The 23,993-nt window shown below is 38.0% G+C and overlaps 1 protein-coding gene and 1 long non-coding RNA gene across 2 annotated transcripts; both read left to right on the top strand.

The window, feature by feature from the left end:
- Window positions 1–15,726: 15,726 nt before the first annotated feature.
- Window positions 15,727–17,784, top strand: LOC110886542 (60S ribosomal protein L28-2). The gene is made up of 4 exons (XM_022134355.2): window positions 15,727–15,873; window positions 15,950–16,115; window positions 17,161–17,324; window positions 17,455–17,784. The coding sequence occupies exons 2-4, from the start codon at window positions 15,968–15,970 to the stop codon at window positions 17,593–17,595; spliced, it is 453 nt and encodes a 150-aa protein (XP_021990047.1). The 5' UTR covers window positions 15,727–15,873; window positions 15,950–15,967; the 3' UTR covers window positions 17,596–17,784.
- A 2,206-nt stretch (window positions 17,785–19,990) lies between these two features.
- LOC110886543 lies at window positions 19,991–22,718 on the top strand. Its single transcript, XR_002562864.2, has 4 exons — window positions 19,991–20,512; window positions 20,590–20,774; window positions 20,859–20,917; window positions 22,213–22,718. It is a non-coding gene; the product is annotated as an uncharacterized LOC110886543 (long non-coding RNA).
- Window positions 22,719–23,993: the final 1,275 nt, after the last annotated feature.

Genomic DNA, 23,993 nt, shown 5'->3' on the forward strand with positions numbered 1-23,993 from the left:
ATATTTCGGGTTTCGCATTGGGGACAATGCGAAGTTCAAGTGTGGGGAGGGGGTTAACTTTGTTAACTTTGTTTGTCCTCATTTATATATATATATAAAAAAAAATCAGAAAATTCAGAAAAATCATTCAAAAATACCTGTATTTTTGTATATATATTAGTAAATAAACCGGTTGGTTGTGTTTTAGAAAACCTCGGACTTGATAAAAACTCGACAAGCAAAATATTTTTGAAAAAGAAAAACCGGAAAGCGTGACAAACAAAGAAAGACTTACATGATAGTTTTCACACTTTTACCCATTCCATCCGTTACGTGAGCATATTTGAGCCGATTGTTATATATTTGTTCATTTCGGATATAGGAGTGAGCCGGATGTTATGTGTAATTTAGAATTTGTCACTAGTATGCTTGTTAAGACCATGAACTTGTGAATTCGTGTAAAAGTGATAGAGGCACTTAGATTACCCCTTTGTTGTAAGCCTTATTCTTTGTGTTGTGCTTCCCGTTCACCTTATATTACCCTTTAGGATTAACCATGTCGAGCCTTCCCGTTTACCTTTGTTTACCCACATTATCGCCCACTTAGCCAAATTTAGCCTTTTTATGTTTTTAAACCCTTTTTAGTGTTGAAACTCGGGCAAAATAATCGTTTAACTAGCGTTTGTTTCAGTTTATTGTATAGCTTGCAAAAAAAAAAAAAAAAAAAAAAAGAAAACAGAAAATAAAACACCCTAAAATAGGGTGAAGTTGATAAAATCGAGCAATTTTGAACACTTAAATGTTAAAATTTCGTTGATAAGCTCGATTGCGCAATAGTCGCCTTTTTAAGGCATTTGTATGTATAGTTGTTTACGTTGTTGCTAGTTAAACGCTACTACCGAGTTTTAACCATTTTCGCCACTTTATATGTCTACTTCCATACCCTTCGCCCAAGCCTAACGTTACAACCCGTAAAGACCTCTTGATTTACACTTATTTGCATGTTAGTTGGTGGAGACGAGATCTTATGACAAGCTTATGATATTACATGTTTCATTGACTAGGCGTTGAGTGTTTGCACATACACATTTTATGTATGTTTCATAAATAAAACCGAGTGTGTGTGAATATTGTGAGTCGTGTGAAGATTAACATGTCGAGTCAATTAAATGTGAAGTCACGGCTTTTTGGTTGTCGCTATTATAATTGCATATGCTTGTTGGGTTTTAGTCTTTTGATGATGTCTTTCGACAAACCGGCCAACCGTTTATAGTAGTTTTCAAATAAAATAGTGTGTAAATTATCGTACTTGTTTCTTTCCGTCTTTTATTGCTTTTTAGTTCTGCTTGCTTGAGGACAAGCAAGGTTCAAGTGTGGGGAGATTTGATATTCGCTAATTTACACATATTTTAGTCCCCCGTTTTACCCCCATTTTATGCGTTTTCGGCCGTAAAACCGTCATTCGGATACTTAATTATCTACATTTTGGTTTACAGGCCTAAAACAGCATACCAGACGAGATGATACCAAAAACGAGGACTTTCCGGACAAAACGATGAAGCTGCGAAGATTCTGTGGAAAAAGACTGACCTGGGCGTTTGGCACGGTCATGCGGCCATATGCACGACCGTGCATATCCGACAAACAAGAAAGTCCCGGCGATGAACCAGGCGTGCAACTCACCGTGCAAGGCAATGAAGGCAAACCCGAAAATGCACGGTCGTTCCTCATGGAGAACGGTCGTGCGGATCCGAGATCAAACAACATCTCGGAGTGGAACGACCACAAGTCAAGGCGTGCAAGCCAAATGCCGGAAAAGAACGGTCGTGCCAAGCCAAGAACGACCGTGCTTGACCGAAGACCAGTCAACGATCTGTGACGTCACGCAGTATGGTGGCCCACCACCAATAATGCTTAAAGTGCAAGTTCGTGCGATCGGAAGAACGGCCGTGCGACTTCGAAAAAGCATTTAAACAGAACAGCACCATTTTAGACGTAACTCTGGACATTTTGGGAGCTCTGCAGGCGATTTTGAGGCTCCGAAGGCTGCTGCTTTCACTCGGATTCAAGCCACATTGCCCGGTTTTGCTCATTTACTATCCAGATTCTCATTCTTATGCTTGTTTATGGTTTGGTTTCTCAAATCTTTCCATACTTTTGTTATATTTCAAGCATTTAGATTGATTATTATGTATTAATGTAAGCCTTTGGGCAAAAACACAACAATCCCTTGCTTGATTAGTATGTTAATCTATGTTTGTAATGACATTTTGAAGTATTTTCTATGACTATCTTTGATGATTAGTTTGCAACCTTGTTATTGATATTGATTTCTTGATTATAAGTAATTGTGTTGGATGATTGGTGCTTGGTTAGGTAAGATAGTTGCAAAATGAAGCTTATTTAATCATGTATTAGTAAACTTTTAATTTGGTTAACTAGTTTAACTTAGTTAAAATGTAGGCACCATGATACTCTAACGGGTTAGTGGTTTAATAAAATGCAATTATTATTAATCAAGAGAGCTTGCCCTCACGGAAGGACTCTAACGGGTTAGATGGTGTTGTTATGAATTCTTGCCATGATTTGTTAGCTTAGTTAGTAGTTTCGGCCAAAATTGCTATCTTGGTGAATTTATGTGCAAGATTTGTAAAATGAACTCGGTTGTGATTTAATCTAGTTTATGCTTGTCTCGGTGGTTGCATTGTGTTTATCGGTGTTGCTTTCCTTGATTAAGTGAGGTTAGAAAACTCCTAACGGATGACTAACTTATTTTTAGGAGATTTTCATAGACATTTATCAATTGCACGTTAAAGAACAATTTTAGGTGGTTAAAGTGTGTTTATCGTTTTAACTTTCCGAATGATTGTCATGTTAGGATTCCCGAAAGGGATACTAATTGTCTCGAAATGGAAAATTGACCGAATGCTTCTAGTGCCAAAACTGACTTAGTTGACATGCTGTGGTTGTGTATTAAGCAAGGCTATTTATATATATAATTTACTATGTTTTATAAGTATTTATTTATGCTTACTTTAGATTAATTAAAACCAAAACAACGTATGTTTTTACCGGTAATTTAGTGGCAAAGGTCTAGTACTATTTCTCCGCCCATTTCCGTGGATCGATACTTGGTTCTTACCGATACTTTACTACATATATGACAGGGTACACTTGCCCTTTCGTGTGTGTTTTGATGTAAAAGTAATAATCACTTTTATAAATTTAAAACCAATTCGTGTGTAATTTCATTGTAAAAATATGTGTAGTCACGCACGGACCACGGGGCTTCACGAATGGCTTTTGGGCTTAATAGAAGGTTTTCGGAAAGGAAAGCATTATGAAGGTTTGGAAGTTCATACGCAAGATTGGAGTTGAAAATGATAAAACCGAGCAAGAAACAAGTAACTAGCCCCATCAGGCGCTGGTCTGGAGCAACCTAGCGCCAGTTTTGACATAACACAACATAAATTTCATGCCCAATGCCACTTATGTTGGGTATGGCGCCACCTTGCTCAGTTGACAAATACACATGCAAGGACGAATTTCCGTGTTCCAAACCTTAATTTTTTCAAACCTTTCATGCAAACAATATCCAAATAACCATAAAAGATTCAACCATGATGATGAGCGGCTGATCTCACCCGTGATTTCCTCCGAGGTCGTGCCTTCGTGATTGGTCAAGGTGATGCAAGGAACGATCCCAACGTTGTGATGGGTAAGTTTCTTCTGGACGACTTCTTTGTTACTGTTTTATTTGATTCGGGTGCCGATAGTAGTTGTGTGTCCTTATAAGTTAGCCAAATGCTTAAGCGCACTCCAACGCTTCTGAACACCAAACACACGGTAGAAATAGCCAACGGTAAAAGTCTTGAAGCCACAGACATAGTTAAGGACTGTAACCTCGTCCTAGCTGGTCAGACCTTCTCTATCGACCTTATTCCTATCGTTCTAGATAGTTTTGACGTCATTATTGGGATGGATTGGTTATCTCATCAGCAAGCGGAAATTCTTTGCAACGAGAAGATTGTCCGCATCCCTCGTTCTGGTAAAGAACCCCTCGTAATTCATGGCGACAAGAGTGGTGCTGTTGTGGGCATTATCTCTTTCCTTAAGGCTCAAAAGTGTTTACGAAAGGGCCACACAGCTATCCTAGCCCTCGTTTCTGATACATCCTCGGAAGAAAGGAAGATAGAAGACATCCCTATTGTGCACGACTTTCCTGAGGTACTTCCTGAGGAATTACATGGTCTTCCGCCTCATCGACAAGTCGAGTTTCAAATCGAGCTAGCTCCTAGAGCAGCGCCCATAGCTCGAGTGCCTTATCGTCTAGCTCCATCAAAACTCGAAGAACTGTCCACACAACTACAAGAACTCTTGGAAAAGGTTTTCATACGTCCAAGCTCTTCGCCTTTGGGAGCTCCAGTGTTATTCGTGAAGAAGAAAGATGGTACCTTCAGAATGTGTATTGACTACCGCGAACTCAACAAGGTGACCATGAAGAATCGTTATCCTCTTCCACGCATTGATGATCTGTTCGACCAGTTGCAAGGGTCGAGTTATTACTCTAAGATTGATTTGAGATCGGGATACCATCAGCTGAGAGTCCGAGACGAGGATGTCCCTAAAACAGCATTCAGGACTCGTTATGGGCACTACGAGTTTCTGGTTATGCCTTTCGGATTGACGAATGCACCTGAGGTCTTCATGGATCTCATGAACCGAGTATGCAAACCTTACCTGGATAAATTTATCATAGTCTTCATCGACGACATCCTGATCTATTCTAAGAGTCAGGAGGAACACGAGCAACACCTGAGGCTTATTCTGGAACTTCTTCGAACAAAGCAGCTGTATGCCAAGTTTTCGAAATGTGACTTCTGGCTTCGCGAAGTCCACTTTCTAGGCCATGTGGTAAACAAGGATGGGATTCATGTGGATCCATCCAAAGTTGACTCGATCAAGAACTGGCCTGCACCCCGTACACCAACAGAAATCCGCCAATTCTTGGGTTTGGCCGGATATTACAGAAGATTCATCAAAGATTTCTCAAAGATTGCGCAACCTCTCACTTCACTGACTCAGAAGGGTGTCACCTATCGTTGGGGTGATGCACAGGAGTCCGAATTTCAGCACTTAAAAGATAGACTTTGTAGCGCACCTATCCTCTCATTGCCTGAAGGCACAGAAGATTTTGTGGTTTATTGCGACGCTTCCATCCAAGGACTTGGTTGCGTGTTAATGCAACGTGACAAGGTCATTGCTTACGCATCTTTCCAACTTAAGGTTCACGAAAGGAACTACACTACGCACGAATTGGAATTGGGAGCAGTTGTTTTCGCACTTAAGATATGGAGACATTACCTGTACGGTACCAAGTGCACCATTTACACCGATCACAGGAGTCTCGAGCATATCTTCAAGCAAAAGGAGTTAAACATGCGACAACGCCGATGGGTCGAGCTCTTGAATGATTATGAATGCGCTATCAAATACCATCCGGGCAAGGCCAATGTTGTGGCCGACGCCCTCAGTCGAAAGGATACTATACCTAAGCGTGTACGTGCGTTACAGCTTACCATCCAATCTAACCTTCCCGCTCAGATTCGCGATGCTCAGGTTGAAGCATTGAAAGCAGAAAACATCAGGGCTGAGTCCCTACGAGGATCGAGGCAACAGCTAGAACAAAAGGAAAACAACGCCTACTATGTTAACGTGCGCATCTGGGTTCCACTGTATGGAGACCTACGCGAGCTTGTGATGGATGAAGCACATAAGTCTCGTTATTCAGTACATCCTGGTTCGGATAAGATGTACCACGATCTAAAGACTACATACTGGTGGCCTGGTATAAAAGCCAGCATAGCAACCTACGTTAGTAAATGTTTGACTTGTGCTAGGGTCAATGTCGAATACCAGAAACCATAAGGCCCACTCCAACAACCAGAGATCCCGAAATGGAAATGGGAGCAAATTTCCATGGATTTCGTTACTGGCCTGCCTAGATCTCAACGCGGAAATGATACCATTTGGGTGATCGTGGATCGACTGACAAAGTCTACACATTTCCTGGCTATGAAGGAAACAGATAAGTTTTCTACTCTAGCAGACATTTACCTAAAGGAAGTAGTATCAAGGCATGGAGTGCCAACCTCCATCATTTCTGATCGTGACCCACGTTTTACATCTGAATTGTGGCAAGCCATGCACAAATCCTTTGTTTCTCGATTAGACATGAGTACGGCATACCATCCACAGACGGATGGGCAATCTGAGCGCACCATCCAAACCCTTGAAGACATGCTTCGGGCATGTGTAATTGACTTTGGTAATGGCTGGGAGAAGCACCTCCCATTAGTGGAGTTTTCGTATAATAACAGCTACCACACCAGTATCCAGGCCGCTCCGTTTGAGGCATTGTATTGACGGGAGTGCCGATCACCTCTATGTTGGGTAGAAGTTGGTGACAGTCAAATCACTGGCCCAGAACTTGTAGTAGATACAACCGAGAAGATTGCTCAAATACGACAACGAATGGCGGCGACTCGTGACCGTCAGAAAAGCTATGCTGATAAGCGAAGAAAGCCACTCGAGTTCCAGGTTGGGGATCGGGTGCTACTCAAAGTCTCACCTTGGAAAGGTGTAGTTCATTTTGGCAAACGAGGCAAGCTCAATCCGCGTTATGTCGGACCATTCGAAATCATTGAGAAAATTGGCAAGGTGGTCTACAGGTTGAATCTACCTGAAGAACTCAGCGGAGTTCACAATGTTTTCCATGTGTCGAATCTGAAGAAGTGTCTGTCAGATGAGACCCTCATAGTTCCCTTAAAGGAGCTCACAATCGACGACCAGTTGCGATTCGTCGAGGAACCAGTCGAAATCACAGACCGAGACGTTAAGATTCTCAAGCACACCAGAATACCCCTCGTCCGAGTTCGTTGGGATTCCCGTCGTGGCCCAGAGTATACCTGGGAACGAGAAGACCAAATGAAACTCAAGTACCCCCAGCTGTTTAAGAAAAGTGCAACCACTACTGAGGCTGAAGCTACTACAGAATTTCGGGACGAAATTCCAAATCAACGGGGGGATGATGTGACATCCACGAAAAGCAGGAAAACCACGTAACTTAACGAGCTTCCTCAGTACCAACATGCTAAATTTCGGGACGAAATTCTCTTAACAGAGGGATAATGTGACAACCCTCAAAATTTCATGTAACCATACGATTTATTTATGTTAATTAAAGTGCTTGATGACTGTGCTGAATTACTTAACTGCGTTCTGATTTCTGTTCATACTTACATGTGTTTGTTAACATACTAGTATTGTGCAGAAAATTGACTAAATAATCCTGTATGCTTTCCCAAGTGTTGGGAATTAAAAATGTTACAAAAAGATACATAAAAGACACTATACGGAATAACTTAGCACTTTAACGAACCAGTATCAAACCGAACAACCGGACACTACCCGAAACACCAAAATAATGCTAGAAGCATTGCTTTATCATTTCCAAGCTAGTTATGATCCCTAAACAGCATAACACCCACTAAAAAAAATATCTACTAACTAATGTAAGTAACTAATACTTAAATTTGAACTAGATTAACTAACTAATAGTTAGGACCTAGTCTATGGCCAACACGTGGCCTATTTAATAAGATTTTATTTCAATATTAAATAGGATCTTGTCTCCTACTACTAAACATATTAACCTATGGATAAATGAATGTTGGTGGACAATATATATGACCATAAGTGCCATAACTCATCATACTCATTCCTCACAAACACTAGAACTTCTTCTCTCCTTCTCCCTTCATTCTCGGCTGAAACATCACCACCATACAACCACCATTTTCAATCAAGTTCCATACACTCCACACATATACAAAGATGCTAGAAGGTGTATAGTGAAGCGTTGAGCTTTCGGATCATCAAGGACCTTCTTCGTTTGCTATTAACCACCTCATTTCTACTCTTGATCTTCCCTAGCATAAAAGCTAGTATTAAGTCTCTTGAATCCTTGTTTATTCCATGTTTATGGTGGTTAATAGTTATATTAAGTTGATATCTCAAGAACACTAAAAGATCATGTGCAAGAGTCTTGAGCATAGAGCTAACTTAATGATGAAATATTGTTGAAATGTGATGAAGTGATGTTAGTATGAAGTTGTTTTGATTTCGATTGATCACCTGATGATTTTCTTGTTAATATTGATGTTAAATGTCGTTGTTGATCACTAAACATGTTAACGGAACAAATAGAACTTGCGTTAGAACACTATAAGCTGAAAACAGCTTCTGTCCAAGCATTTACAGCCAACTTCAGTTGGCTGTAAACAGGTCAATACTTAAGGAAAAACTGATTTTCTTGAGTCTATAACATGCTATTTTGAAATATGGTTCTAATGGCACTGGAATCATAATTTTTGGACTTCGTTTACTATTTTTAAAGGTCTGTTTTTGGACAGCAGCTCAAGCTGCGTTTTTACTGCAGAAAATATGTGTTATGTTTTTCCTCATAACTTGAAATCTGTGTAGAATTAGGTCATGAAATTTGTACTGTAGATGGAAACTGATGTCGTAGTAGTTCTCCCACTGGAATTTCATAAATCGGACTTACGAGGATTTTTAAACAAATTGTTCCGTGGACTGCAGTCAGAAAGTGATGAATCTGATTACAGTCCGGTAAATGATTTTTTATAAAATATTGGTAATGAATTGGATCCCGAGATTTTCACACAATAATATTTGGATCGCTTAGCACATTCTGTAAAAAGTTGGGACTTGTTAGAGTAAGTTAACTATTTTATTAAAATGCCCGAAAACAGCCCAGTTTTGGATATTAAAGCTGAAATGACATAAGTAGTAATTTGCGTGTCTAAATGTCGAGTATGTTATCTGAGGATGATCTAACATATTATATGTCAATGAAAGTATTATTGTGTAATATTGTATGCTTGTTCTTGAGTAGCTATAGGTGGAATGTTTATATGAGCGTGAACTATTAAAGTGAATGCATGTTATGTAGTAGATACGTGTAGGAACTTTGTGCTCTATTTGAAACCACTAAATGACTAACTGGTAATCATATTAGGATGTGATTGACCGACCTTGACTGTTAGCTATATTTGAGAGTCAAACCGAGCAACCAAAGGTGAGTTCACACACTTTCTAAGGCATGGGATTCCCGGTGGTTGGGAATGCGGTTAAAGAATTAAAACGGAACCTACATATCCTCCTTGGTTAGGATATGTACCGCCATCCTCCATAGGTAGGATGCCAATATTAATCCTGCGTATTCTCCTTGGGTAGAATACGTACGTTCGTCCTCCTTGGGTAGGACAACAACCTTAAAACTTACTAGACAAAACTCTATCATGAAGTCCCTCATTTTGTATCGACTTAATCGCCGAGGCCAATGGCGAGCGGGTCATTAGTTAATAGCGCTATTAGGTTTAACAAATCTCACATCGTGCCAGTCGGACGGGCGTGTACTAATGGACTATGGCAAACTGTCAGTGATGATAGACACTGATGTAGGGCACAACTTATTTTCGTTAGTAGTCGATATGGTAACGGTCTAGTAGTTCACATGGGGAAGCCCCCACTGATTATGGATATGGTTTGGGTAATAAAGAAGGAACTGGTTAATCATACTTTCAACTATGGGGTAACCCCCACGACAATTAAGCCAACGAAAGACAAACCATGTTTTCGGAAACAACTTAAAACTAAACAACCAACCGTGAACTCACTCAACTTTGTTGTTGACTCGTTGTTACATGCCTTACAGGTCGTTAGAAGCTTATGGAGCTTGCACAAGGAGGAAGTCGTTGTGGGATATGGACTATTATGTCCCGTGCTTAATAAATAAACTTTATGAATTTATGGAACTTATGTTTTGGTCTTTAAACTTATGAACTATGAACTTATGTTTTGGACTTACGTTTTATGCTTCCGCTGTTAACTTAAAGTCGGTCACTTTCTTTTGGTCACCAATTGTATTGTGGTTGGTTTTATTTACTTAATTACGTTGTTCAATATGATTGGTGGCTCGATCCTGGTCATGTCACGGCTCCAAACGGTGATACTCCGTATAGTGGATTTTGGGGGTGTGACAAAATTGATGAACTTTTTGGTCTATGATTTGTTTATTAATTCATGTTTCATATAATTGGATTGGAGACCTGTGAATATATGACCTTTTAAGTTTGATTCCTCGTCTACCACTTAATTAGCCATACTTACAGTCACCATTAATGGCTTCCCACTAGGTTAACAATATTAGTTGTGTTTTATCAAATCCGAAACCTGGAGTAGATTACCTTTGATTCAAAGTTGTTTTTAAATCAATCAAAGTAAGTGTTTTATAAACAATTTTCCAATTAAAACAAATAGATATAGTTAATCCACAGGATTCACAATCAAACACTAACCACGTGTTATGTGGAGACAACCCTACTTATCCTCGCCAGTATAGGTACTTAGGACCGAATTTTTAACTTGTTTTTTACCGACCTTCGGACATCGATAAAAAATGGCACCGTTTTCGGGGTGAGTATTGTTGGAAACAAGTGTGGGGATGACACACTTATATGGATTTGATATATCGAAAAGGGTTGGGATTATGTAAGTTCGGCTTATTGATAATGTTTTTGTTAAAAAGTAGAATGATGGAAACACCTTAAAATTGGTTTGAAAGCTATATTGTCTTGGTTATTGAAAGTCGCATCTTGTTAAGATTTAAACTTTTTTTTTTCAAACAATTAGGCTGTGCAGTATGGGGTACGTCCCATACGCGTCGAGGACCGACGCCGCCAGCACACCATCCCCCCTGTCCCCGTCCTCTCCGTCGACATCAAGACGTTTGAGACGGGTAGAAAACGACAAAAAATGCGGGGAACGAGATTGTTTATGACCGTTGAAATAAAAAAAAAATTAAATTCAACTTTTAATTTAAAATGTAACGGCTATTTTTAAAATAAATACCAAATTCACTCCTACTTTTATAAATACTCACCTCTTTTATACCATTTTTTATAACTTTTCACCCAATACAATCTCATATCTCTCTCTCATTTTATAAACCATCTTCCCTTTTTATAAAAACTCAACAATTTTTATACTATTTTTTACCCACTACCATCCCATCTCTCTCTAAAAAATTACCATGACTTCACCTTCTTCCATTTCTTTCATTTATTCCATTTCTTCATCTTCTTCATCTACGTGGTATTCATCATCTTCTGAAGAAAATGCATTTATGGAAAACATTATTATGAACGCGGCTCAGCTCTTCGTGGCGGGTGATGAAGCGTCGTCCCAACGGCTAACTAGACGAGCAAAATTAAACTGAGACCAAGAAGGTACGTTACTATTTTTTTCCAATGTTTTATATAGATTTGAAAATGTATTTTATAAATAAATTCATATATTTTTCGTTTTAAATGTATAGCCGCCAACAATAAACTAGTAGCCGATTATTTTGCCGACGAACCCGTGTACACAGACGAGATTTTTCGACGTCGGTTCCGCATGAGTCGTCGACTTTTTTTTACGTATCACAGGCGACATGGCCCAGTCTGATCCGTTTTTTACACTGCGATACGACGCAAGGGGGCAAAGGGGTTTCAGTAATTTACAAAAATGTACGTCGGCCATTCGCCAACTGGCATACGGTTACGCACTCGATGCATTAGACGAGTATTTAGGGATGTCAAAGAACCGCACGTCTATGTTTGCACAAGTTTTGCGAATGGGTTGTCAAATTATATAGCAAGAGATACATGCGAAAACCGAACGCAAACGACGTTCAAAAATTATATCAAGCACACGAACAGAGACATGGTTTCCCAGGAATGCTCAGGAGCATTGATTGCATGCACTGGCCGTGGCAGAACTGCCCAACTGCCTGGCAAGGTCAGTATACTAGGAGAGATCATGGACATCCGACTATTATTCTAGAGGCTGTTGCGTCACAGGATCTCTGGATCTGGCATGCTTTTTTTGGTCTACCTGGTTCGCTCAATGACCTTAACATCATATACCAGTCACAGATATTTGACGATGTAGTGGCGGGAACAGGTCCAGACACAAGTTTTACAGTTTCGGGGGTGGAATACAGGCGAGGTTACTACCTAGCAGATGGAATATACCCAACATACTCGACAATCGTTAAAACTATTCCGCACCCGACAGACGAAAAAAAGAAAAAAAATTGCAAAGTATCAAGAGGGTGCGAGAAAAGATATTGAACGGGCTTTTGGTGTTCTACAAAAAAATGGCATATCATTGAACATCCAGCACTTTCGGCTACACCAAAGAGGTTACGACACATTATGTACGCTTGTATCATCCTTCATAAGATGGTCGTTGAAGACGAAGGTAGAGTGATATGCGAGTACGACGAACACGCGTCTACCGGAAATTCTGTTCCAGTTAGTGGGGAACAACAAGATTTGAACATGTTCGCTCTACATAACGAGTACACACATTATAACCTATAAGCGGACTTGGTGGAGTACATTTAGAACAACGCTCAAAACGAACCAGACGACCACATGCAGGACGAAGACTACTAGTTTTTTATAATATATTTTTAGGATTTTTTTTAAGTTTATGTTTTTTTTAGTCTATGTTTTTTTTAAGTCTATGTTTTTTTAAGTTTATGTAATGTTTTTCAATATTAATGAAAATATTTTGTTAATTTATTTGTTAAAAAAGTAGAAGATTAAAAAAATAAAAAAACATAAAAGTGGTGGGGTAGGATCATCTAGGACCATCCTCCCATTTCCACTAGTTTTGTGGGATGGACCATCCTTGGGAGGACTATGACGTGACGCCTATGTGACGGATCATCCTCCAAGGGAGGATGGGCACCATACCCTCTAGCCTTAGGTTAAGAATATAATTAGTCTATTAGCCGAGTTTTGCATAATATTATTTGTTGATTACTAATGTTATGCGACGCCCGCGTTGCAGGACGCTAAACTGAATATTTCTTCGTTTGATAACATGTATGCATGTATTTCGATTACTTGTACATGCTACTCATAACACGATCTAAAAAAAACATCGAGTCAACCAACTAAACTGAAACACTATCATAGTTTTGCTTAAAAAGGAAAAAAAAACTAAAACGATGGCAAACACGTAACTTAGAGTTGGGGGCAAAACCGCAAAACAATAATTTGTCAAGAACAATTAACGAGTGCTAGGCAGTCGTTTGTCACGAATAAAAACTACACTGAGTCAACAAAGTAAAATAAAACACTACCATAGTTTTGCAAAAAAAAAAAAAAAATCGATTGCAAGATTTTAATTTTGAATTGGGGGCAAAATCGTCATTTTGAAATTGGGGTAAAATCATATTTTGACTGAGGGCAAAATCGTAAATTTTAGCTGGGGAAAAAACCGTATTTTTATTTTAAACTTTGGGCAAAACTGTAGTTTCTAACTGAGGGCAAAATCATAATTTTATTTTGAACTGTGGGCAAAACCGTAATTTTGAGCGGGAAGGGGGGGAGGGGTGGGCTAAAATTTTATTTTGAACTGAGGGCGAAATCGTAATTTTAAACTAGGGATAAAATCGTAATTTGGCATGACCAATGGGAAACTGCCAGGCAGTTGCCTAGCACGATTCCCTCATCTTCCTATTGTAGTTATAAATAATGAGAAGTTTTTGCATATTGTAGGTAAAATAACACTTACACGTGACCCACCGGGTAAGAAAGGGAAGGCATAAGCAGAACCCACTCAAGGAAGCTCAAAGAGTTCAAACAAACAACTCGTTGTAGAGGAGCCGGTTGGCTCAAATATAGAATATGATCTTTTGGATGAGGAAGAACTAGACGAGGAAGAAGAAGTAGACGAGGAAGAAGAAATAGAGGGGCGGGGGAGTGGTAATGAGTTGGAATTAGTATTTGATGATAACACAGTACCATAATGGGATTAATCAAAGAGAATATATAGGTATCCTAGTCAACATAGAGTGGATGTGTATCTTAGAAAGACACGAAATAGCAAGAACCTAAGAAAGATTCTTTTTATATGAGAAGTTGATAAATTTGAAAGACTTTCGTCGTATGGTATAGATGATTGCTTTAATAGGCTAGGTCGGTTTGATTTTTTTTCTTTTGCAGTTTACCAGGGTGGATGGATCTATATGGATCAAATCATAGAGTGGATGTCGAGTTTAAAAAAGGATAAAGGAGATAATCCACGGATTACTACTAAGTTGATTGGGACGGTTAATGGTGTGGAAGTTGTGTTATCATTTGATGATATCAGACGTAACTCGCATCAAAACTATCTTCATGAATATTAGTTATAGGATTTTTAAACTAGTATGAATATTATATCGTTAGACCGAAGGGACATATTTGAACTAACTTTAGCCAAAAGATATTCTTTAATCTTGTCTAATGTTGTTCCTAAAACAAGGCAATAATAATGGTATTTAATTACGAATAGATCGGAAGCTTGGTGGAAGTTGTATGTGGCAAAAGAATTATGTTCTCCTTTAAGAAATTAGTTGGACGCTTTGGCGCCATCGTTGATGCAAACCGGTGTAAAACGCGTGGCAACTCAAGCTAAGAATAGTTTGTTAGATCACTTCAAATCTGATAACGCGAATTACTATAACCTTAAAATCAATGGTCGGTGGCTTTTGCCATCCAACCATTCTATCCTCCAACTATAGTATAATGTCAAAAATAACCTTTTACTTTGTATACGACTTACTCTACCTCCAATTTTGGTATAATGTCAAAGTTAACCCTCTACTTTGTAAGCTAATTTCTTATGTTTTTATTTCTAAGTGCGTGTCAGTATAAATTCGAGTTCATCTACGGTTTAACATGATAATTGTTTGGAAACAAGTCGGGTCAATTATAAGATGTGTTTATTTTTATGTATGTTTTGAGTTGGACTATGTTCTGACGTAAATTTTTTGGCAACAAATCGGGTCAAACATAATACGTTGTTAGTCAACGGTATAAATTTGAGTTAAAATACGTTTCGACTTTCGACATAAATTTAGTTCGGAAACAAGTCGGGTCAATTGTAGCCTATATTTTATCACTCCGCGTACGGGGATGCCGCACATGTTTATTTATGTACGTTTCGAGTTTGTCTATATTTTGACGTAAATTTTGTTTAGAAACAAGTTGAGTCAAATATAACACATTTTCATTTAACGGTTTGAATTCGGATTACTCTACGTTTCAACGTAAATTAAATTCGAAAACGAATCGGTTTACGTCGCATACGGCGTCGCATACGGTGGCGCCGCCCCAACGTGCGGCTGGTAAAAGAACTAGTAAGAATGGTTAACCAATACATGAACATGTATACTAATCCATGTATAATTTATAACAAATGTTCTTCACAAAAAGGATAACACATAAGGTTACCATGATTATAATACTTGGTTAAGTAAGGAGTTACTTGAACACAAAGAACTAGTTGACAAATATGATATGCCGAACCCGCCACAGGTATTCGCCTTTATGGTTATATAACCAGTATCGATACCGTAATGAACTAAACCGATAACTTTAATGTGACTTTCTATTATGTCGTCGTGATGTGGTTCTTTTATTGTTAGGTAAAATGTCCTGCCACAATTTGCCTATTTTTATCTATGTTTTAAACCCGCCACGAAAGACGGTTGATAACCCACTAGTTTAATATATATTTTAGTGTAAAATAATTGATCAAAGAAAGAAGACACATATTGAGTCGTGCATTCAAAAGCCCAAAAGATAATCGAACCGGGCCGGTCCAGTGTTAAACTGGGCTAGGGTTTCAACATAATATAAAACCGCACCAGCTCTACTCTTCCCCACTCTCGTAACGAAGAAAGCCGCCGTAGCAAAACCCTAGACGGTGAGTAATGTCAATTCATCTCAAATTGTATGTATATCAATGTATGATTTCATCTAAACTTTGTTGATTAACACAGGCTCAAGTAGTAGCAGAAATGACGACTGTTCCAGGCCAGCTGATTTGGGAGATCGTGAAGAAGAACAATTCGTTTCTTGTTAAGGAGTTCGGTAATGGAAATCAGAGCGTTCAGTTCAGCAAGGAGCCGAATAACCTTTACAATCTCAACTCCTACAAGCATTCTGGTAATTTTCAACCGTATTTTTTATACTATTGTCATGATTTGATTTATGGTTGTTTTTTTTTATTTACGTTTGTGTTTTGATTGCAATCTGTGACGAAGAAATTGTAACATCTAGGATGTTAATAATCAGATTTAGCCTGTAGCCTTTAGAATATTATTATTTAGATTTAGTATGTAGCTACTGATTTTACAACTGTGAGACATCGTTAATTTTGAGGAAAACTGTTCAATTGATTCATCATTGTGATTTTGGCAATATACTCGTTTTGTTTATGATTTGCAAAGTTATTGTTGGATTATTTGGACTTGTATGCTATGCTATGAACTGTTGCTTACTGTTTTTTTCACTGAGAATGGAACACTTGTTGCCGTTTGTGAAGAAAATTTTCAATGTTTGAAATATGAATTTTAAACTGTATACAGTAATGCTTGTTTAAACAGCTAGCACTTTATCATGTTAAGATATGTAGGCATTTTTGAGCTACTATGTTTGTGTTTAGGAGTGCAATTGGGTTTATCTTGTTTTTTACATTTAAGAGAGCTTAAACTTGAGCTTTGCTTGTTGGTAATGATACACGTTATAGTTAAATGAGTGTGTTCTGCCTTAACAGACCTGTATATAGAGCTACTTTAGCTTAAAAAGATACTGATAGCACATTTCTAAACTCGACTTCATTTTATAAGTATGGTCCTACTTTTCAATACATAGTAGAATTTTGCAAGTCGATCAAGAGTAGCTTGTTAAGTGGCTAGGATTACATCATAGTTATTAAAGACGCGATGGGCACTCAGGGCGATTTGTTGGGCCCAGGGCTTTATTTGCGCCTAGGCGCACATGGGTGCTCGCTTTAATATTTATGTAGAAGATTATTGGCATCATAGTTAATAAAAAGCGTGGGGCTCAGGGCGATTGCTCACTTTAATAACTATAGATTACATACAGTGTTAGTTGTGTTGTTTTCACCCTATTTGGTTATTAATTTTCCACATTAATTTACTGATTATACATTTCATTTTTTTTTTTGTTTTGGATTGATTTTTTCCAGGACTTGCTAACAAGAAGACTGTTACCATTCAGCCAGCTGGAAAGGAACAATCTGTTCTGCTAGCAACAACCAAGACCAAGAAACAGGCCAAACCCGCCAGTTTACTTCACAAGTCTATTCTCAAAAAAGAGTTCTACCGCATGGCTAAGACTGTGGTCAACCAGGTAACCTATTAGAAAATATTGTCTATAAAAATGTTAGCCTTTTATCGCAGCTTATATTTGTTTCATGTTATCATTAGTTATTGAAAATGGGAGTTGATTTATACATATATCATGTAAATATGTATTTCAGGTTGCTGACAACTACTACAGACCGGATTTGAAGAAAGCAGCTCTTGCAAGACTAAGTGCGGTGAACAGGAGCTTGAAGGTTTCAAAGTCTGGTGTTAAGAAGAAGAACAGACAGGCTTCAAGGATTTATGGTAGGAAATGAAAAGGAAATGTATCAGTGTTGGTGAGCTGAAATCTATTTTTCATGAATTTTTGTCTAGACTCTTTAAATCAACTTCATGTTTGTCTTTGTGTTTCAATGTTGAAAGTCAAAGATGGTTGTTTTATTGTTTCAGTATTTGCAGAATATTAGATTTTGGTTTGGTGCTTCTTACAAATGAGTTTTTGATTATTTTGGTGTTAGTGTTGTTTTTATACATGCAAATACAGACTGTTTTGTTTAACCCTCATGATGAAGTAAAATGATCTGCACTATAGCATTTTAAAACTCAATTGTACAAAACAATAGCATTTTATTTAACATCACCTGTTGGTTAAGGACATCTGTACAAGCAACATCATGCATAGTTTTACTAGAATACCATTTACTCCAAACTAGATTGTTGACAGAGCTGCGTGTTGCGGCGGCAACGTCTATAAAAACGTGTGTTTTGATGTATCTGATCTAACTCGGTATAATCTATATAAGCGTTGCGGCTACAATGATAAATGCATAAATTTGAAATTATGTGTAAATAATTAGTTTTAGTAATTAGTAATTAGGTTAGTAACTCTAGAGTCAAATGTGAGTATCGTCTTTGAGAAAAAGAATAGAATCAAATGTGAGCATGTACTCATAAAATTAAAACACTCTTTAAGAAAAAGAAGTGCCAAATGTGAGCATCTACCCATAAAATTAAAATATTGTTTTAGAATTCCCGACCTCTACTTTACCAAGTGACAAGAAAACAACCGAACTACAATAACAATCTGATTATTTGTTTAGCAAACATTCTTATATATAACAAAGGCGGCGGCTTTGATGTGATAGACACCGACCTTTTGTTTTAAGATATATATATAAAATTGTTTTGCTATAACAAAAAAACTCTCCAATTTTTTCTAGCTTATTTTTATGAAACGTCGGACTTTGATCTGAAATAAAGATGGAATATAGAAACGTGCCAGCAAAAAGCTGAAAAGCCCGCAAAAAATACAACCCGGTGTCCACCGATTGTTGAATTTCTTGTCGTTACGTGCTTTCCAGATCTCCCAGACTGTTGTTACAGTCACTGCAGCGATTAACTTCCTCCGGTCTTTGAACCTTTCAGATTTGACACCCATTCTCCCAACTCCCACAGAGACACGACCTCGACATTAAAAGGGAGTTTGAGCCAAACCCAAACCTGCCACCAGATGGCCTTAGCTGCAACACAGTGTAGAAGAATGTGTTCTCCAGTCTTGCTCCCTAAACCACCCCTGCGTCATAAGAGACTATCCATCTGCACTCCTTTTTGCCAGGGCGACCTTGGAAGAGACACAATTTTGAATTGCTTTCCACACAAAGAACTTGACTTTTGGCGCGTCCAGTTGTTCCAGCAGAACCAATCCTAATTGCCATCTTGAAAAACAGAAGCCTTCGTCACCCGCACTGTCCCATCCCCATTTATCTGCTACATCTGTGATATTAATACTTTGAAGCTGGTTCATTAGAGTCCCACTTGTTGCCCCTTGACAACCTGACTATCCTTCAACCAATCCCACCCCCAATGAATCGAGCCTCCAATATGCCTAGCATACTGAGCTACCGTTGTGTCTTTATCCCTAGCCAAAGCAAAGATGTTGGAAAATGCATCTTTTAACGGGCAACACTCCATCCAGTTATCTACCAAGAACATTTCTTCGAATTTATATCTAGATTATATTGCCAAGTCTTTCTCCGCAGATCCGATGTCTTTCCAAATCCCTACCTGAGTCGAATTCCCGTGGATGGTTTTAACGACCTTCACCCAAAGAGATGATGGACTCTTTAAGCTTGAACCACCACTTTGAGAGAAGAAAGAGATCAGTAATACGAATACTACCGAGACCCGTGCCTCCGGCTCTCTTAGGGGAAGCCAACTTCTCCCATGCGACCCATCTAATCTTCCTTTACCTACTTTGTCACCCCACACGAACCTCCTAATCCCTTTCAAAACATTAATGATTTTCAGCGGTGCTTTGAACAAAGAAAGGAAATAGTTCGGGAGGTTTCCTAAGACCGCTTTAGCAAGTGTAACACGACCCGTAAAGGAAAGGCACTTGGCTTTCCACCCCGACAGCTTCGAGTTGAAATTATTCACAACCGGTTTCCAATGCTTGACGTGCTTCATGTTTAACTGAAATTATCCACAAAGAGGCTCTCCAGCATTTTGCTGATTTGGGTTTTACTGTTTAGTTTTTTTTCCAAAACAATGCAACATTATATATTATATATTATATATCACTCTAATTTACAAAACATTTCTAAGCATCAGATGTACTTCAAGCTTAAAGTTTGTTTTGTGCATTGTGTCATGTACTATGGCTTAAAGTGGTTGTAACTTTCTCACTTTATCCAAAAACTCATACGTGTGTAAATTGAGAGTTCCAGAGAGGCAGAGAGAGAACGGGGAGGTAGGGTAGGGCTGCCAGCAACCGACGTCTGCGGTGGAGGAGTTACGGCGTAGTTGTGGCGACGCCTCTTCCTTTTTACTCATTTTACCCTAAACTCATAAACACACATTTAGAGAGAGAAAGACAGAATGAGAGAGAACGACGTGAGAGAGAAACCGATGAAAGGAAGAGGAAGCCGATCACCCCAATCGGATGACGGTGATGATGGCGACGACTCCGACAACCAGATTGGCAGCGATGCACTAGGGTTCCAGTTTGGGGTTTTTGAAACCAGATAGTGAAGGTGTTGAGGACGTCTGCAATCTGGTTGTCCAGTTTGGAGGTTTTGAAACACACAGCCGGAATTAACAGTTCATGACTCGTCCGTAGGTCACCGCCATCGCAGACCGTTCCACCGTTTCGAGTCCGCTGCTGTATCCCAAGATCCAACGATGGTTTGAGCTCGATTTCAAAGTCTCTGATGATCCGAAGATCGTGCTTCAGAGGTACCACGGATTGATTAGTAAACAATACAATATGCTTTAGTTTTTTTTATCATGTCTTTAGTTTTTTTTTCTTTTAGTATATTGGGGAGAAGAGGAGGGGGCTGGATGTTTTGAAAGAGGGATTTGATGATGAAGAAAAGCTTTCAAGAACTGTGTTTGTTGGGAATCTGCCTTTGAAGGTGAAGAAGAAGGCATTGCTGAAAGAGTTTAGTCAGTTTGGAGATATAGAATCCGTTCGAATTCGATCTATTCCTAATTAGATGTGAGTTTTTTAATATGTTTGAATTTACAGTAGTTTAGATGATGTAAAATGTGTAGTTTATTGGTTTGATTTGTTTTTTTACAGGATAAAACTCCAAGAAAGGGTGGTGTGATCAAGAAGAAAATCAATGATGCTGTTTACAGGTTATATGAATAGATAGATCAGATTTCTTATTTAAATTTATAGTGTTTATAAAGTTGTATGCTTGATCATAAAAGTTGAGCCTGAGGCTCGAGGAGATGCTTCATGTACATGCGGGTCAAAACTGGTCAAATATATCTTATTTATTTTCAAAGCATAACATATTTTTTATATTTTTTTCCTCTATGTGCGCTTTTTCTTAAAAAAGCCCATGCTTTTTGCGCCTAGGCTCCGGGCGAGGCCAATGCGCCGCGCCTGCGCCTTGCGTCTTTGACAACATATAATCAAAATATTGAGAATATATGTACGACTGTCACAAACTGTAATCTTCTGAAAAATCAAATTATATTCATATGCATGCTCTCAAGGTATAGCCAAAGTTCATACTAATAATGTGCAAAATGGGGAAAAAATATTAACCTTTTAAGAAAGCAACTTACAACTGCCATGTTATATTGTTATGTGACAAAGAAGCTTGGGCAGAATCTTTGGTCTTGAAAACAATGTATGAATTTCTGCATTCACCAACCCATTTACATTTAGTTAACAATAATAAAAATTTGTAACCAAATTGTAATCTTATGCCCCCTCCACAACATGCACGTATAGTCTTGGTTTTAAAAAAAAAGCATGAAGAGATCCAATGCATTTAGGCCCTAAAATCCAAAACACTCACATATAAAATAAAAAAAACTATTATATGTGCCATTTAAGACCATGTAAGCTAATAGTTAGTTCAAAAGTTTAGGCCTTATATGTTGGAAGTTTTGGGTGTGTGAATGAAAGTCGCAAAAGGTGGTAAATACTTTGTCCCACATTGGTGTGGGAACAAAGTGAGCGGTTGTTTATAAGGTAAAGCCTTTACTACTCCATTACAGCTTTATGACATGTTTTACCACAAGTCCTACCCGCGCGCAGGGGGGTGCAAAAAATGAGTTTCTGAACTGGAATTTGGTTGAACCGGTGCTGTGTTTTTCTAAAACTTTTAAACTGCGCCTGACCACCGTTTTTTTTCAAAAAAAAGCCTATTTTTGCGCCTAGGCGCGTGCTTTGCGCTTTTGACAACTATGTTTTGATTAGCTATCAATTTTGTATAGAACAATTTATAGTTTAGTAATTGAAAATAACATGAAAATAGAGATTGTTTCTGGTTTCTGTATTGCACTATTGCCACCAAAAAACATCAAATCTTCCAGAATATTACGTAATTTCATATATAGTTTGTCTTATCAGCATATAACATGTAACTATATTCTGAGAAATTTCATAATTTGAAGCATTGTGTTCTGTTCTCTAGGTGGGTGGAAATCATATTCATGTAGACAGAGCTTGTCCGCCTCGCAAGAAACTTAAGGGAGAAAACGCTCCCGGATTACCTTATGTTGGAGAAGCAATAAAGCCAGCTGGCAACTGGCTTATTGGTAGAGATCCAGAAGTATAATAAGGCCCTACCACCAACCCTTCGGGGCTTGCATCAAATGTGATAGGGGCAGTAGCACAGGACCAGAGTTATTAAGCGAGTACCCGCCGCATCGCGACGGGTTACTTTTCTAGTTTATTGAAAATATTAATATACTGTTGATCAGTTCTGCAAGTATGTAATGGAAAACATGTATAATACCTGTTACAACATTCAGATCAACAGAGAATCTAGAATGGAAGTAGCCATGGAGTTCGACATGTCAGTCAGCTTGATCTGGTTCCCTTTTATGTGAATGATGGTAATACTGAATTCCTTATGGTTAGAAATTTGTGATTATGGAGAGAAATGAGGTCGAGATATGTGATGTTATTATTCGAGTCTAACCTAAAACCCTCTCTAGTCATCTCCTTAAATACATCCAAGGGGAAACCTTATTAGTTAATAAGGGTAATACGGTCCATCAACAATTACCAACTAATATATTATAAGGTTTTATTATTATTTTGATCCATATAATATAAATGATAATGATGGCTAGATGATTAAATACATAATTTGTATATTTAATCTTACATTCTTCCACTTAGCCAAATAATCATATCTTATGAGTATTAGATAAGTCTGATCAGACGTTAATACTCATTTTCGCTTTAAACCAAGAACCGTAGAAGAGAAATACAACCATTAAGTCATCATTCAACTCATGACCCCCATTAGTCATACTACAGCCTCAATTTAAAACCTAACAGTTATGATTAAAATAAGTAAGCCCTTTAAACGTTTGATTTATATTTATATTTATATTTATATTTATATTTGTTTATATGTCATTACGCTAGCAGAACATATCTTAGAGACATACAAAATCAAAACTGACGAGGAAAATTTAATTAATAGTTAATCATTCATAGTACGATATGCAGTTGTACATGGTCATTAGTTAAAACCCGTCTCTATTATGAGCACTCTTAATAATACTTATGGTAATCGACCTTCAGTTATAGGATCATTAAGCATATCATGAATGTATTCGATACAAAGATTTAGTTTCCTCAATTCGTTCATAAACGAATAATTAATCACATATTGAAATTTAATGCAACACCTTTCGAACTATTACCATTCAAGGAGACATGGTAGTTGACTTATTCACAATAAATCTTCAATATATTATTTATATGGAGTTAATAAACTTATGAGTCCACTGATAAATTTTCAACAACATTTAGTGACAACTGCTTTATGATTAGCAACCTATTATGTCATTATAACTTAGGTTGTTGTCATCAATTTATTATGACTCCTCCATGAGAACGGTTTTGTCTGCTGACATATAAATATACCCCGAAATTACATTTTTTTCATATTTGAATATTACAAAGTTAGAGTAATCAACCGTTTTGAGTTCTCATTTTCCTTTAAATTATAGTCTCTCGTTTCCTTTAAAGATATTGTTATACTCTATTAGATATTTAACATTAATCTAGACATATCCAGTGTGTTGCAATGTGAGCAATATCTAAACGAGTATACACCTGAACCTACATAAGGCTTCTAATTAATGAAGCATAAAGAAATAATGTCATTGATCTTATTTTCCTCTTAAGGAGAGCAATATTGTTTGTTACACGTGTAAGGACCCATTAAAGGTAAAA

Source organism: Helianthus annuus, chromosome 10 (genome assembly GCF_002127325.2).
Source record: "Helianthus annuus cultivar XRQ/B chromosome 10, HanXRQr2.0-SUNRISE, whole genome shotgun sequence".
NCBI lineage: Eukaryota > Viridiplantae > Streptophyta > Magnoliopsida > Asterales > Asteraceae > Helianthus > Helianthus annuus.

Bases quoted from the DNA above. Each gene is read 5' to 3' on its own strand.
- LOC110886542 (XM_022134355.2), top strand. From the start codon at position 15,968: ATGACGACTGTTCCAGGCCAGCTGATTTGGGAGATCGTGAAGAAGAAC. The intron at 16,116-17,160 runs GTAATTTTCAAC...GATTTTTTCCAG, and splicing joins CAACTCCTACAAGCATTCTG to GACTTGCTAACAAGAAGACT. The intron at 17,325-17,454 runs GTAACCTATTAG...TATGTATTTCAG, and splicing joins CTAAGACTGTGGTCAACCAG to GTTGCTGACAACTACTACAG.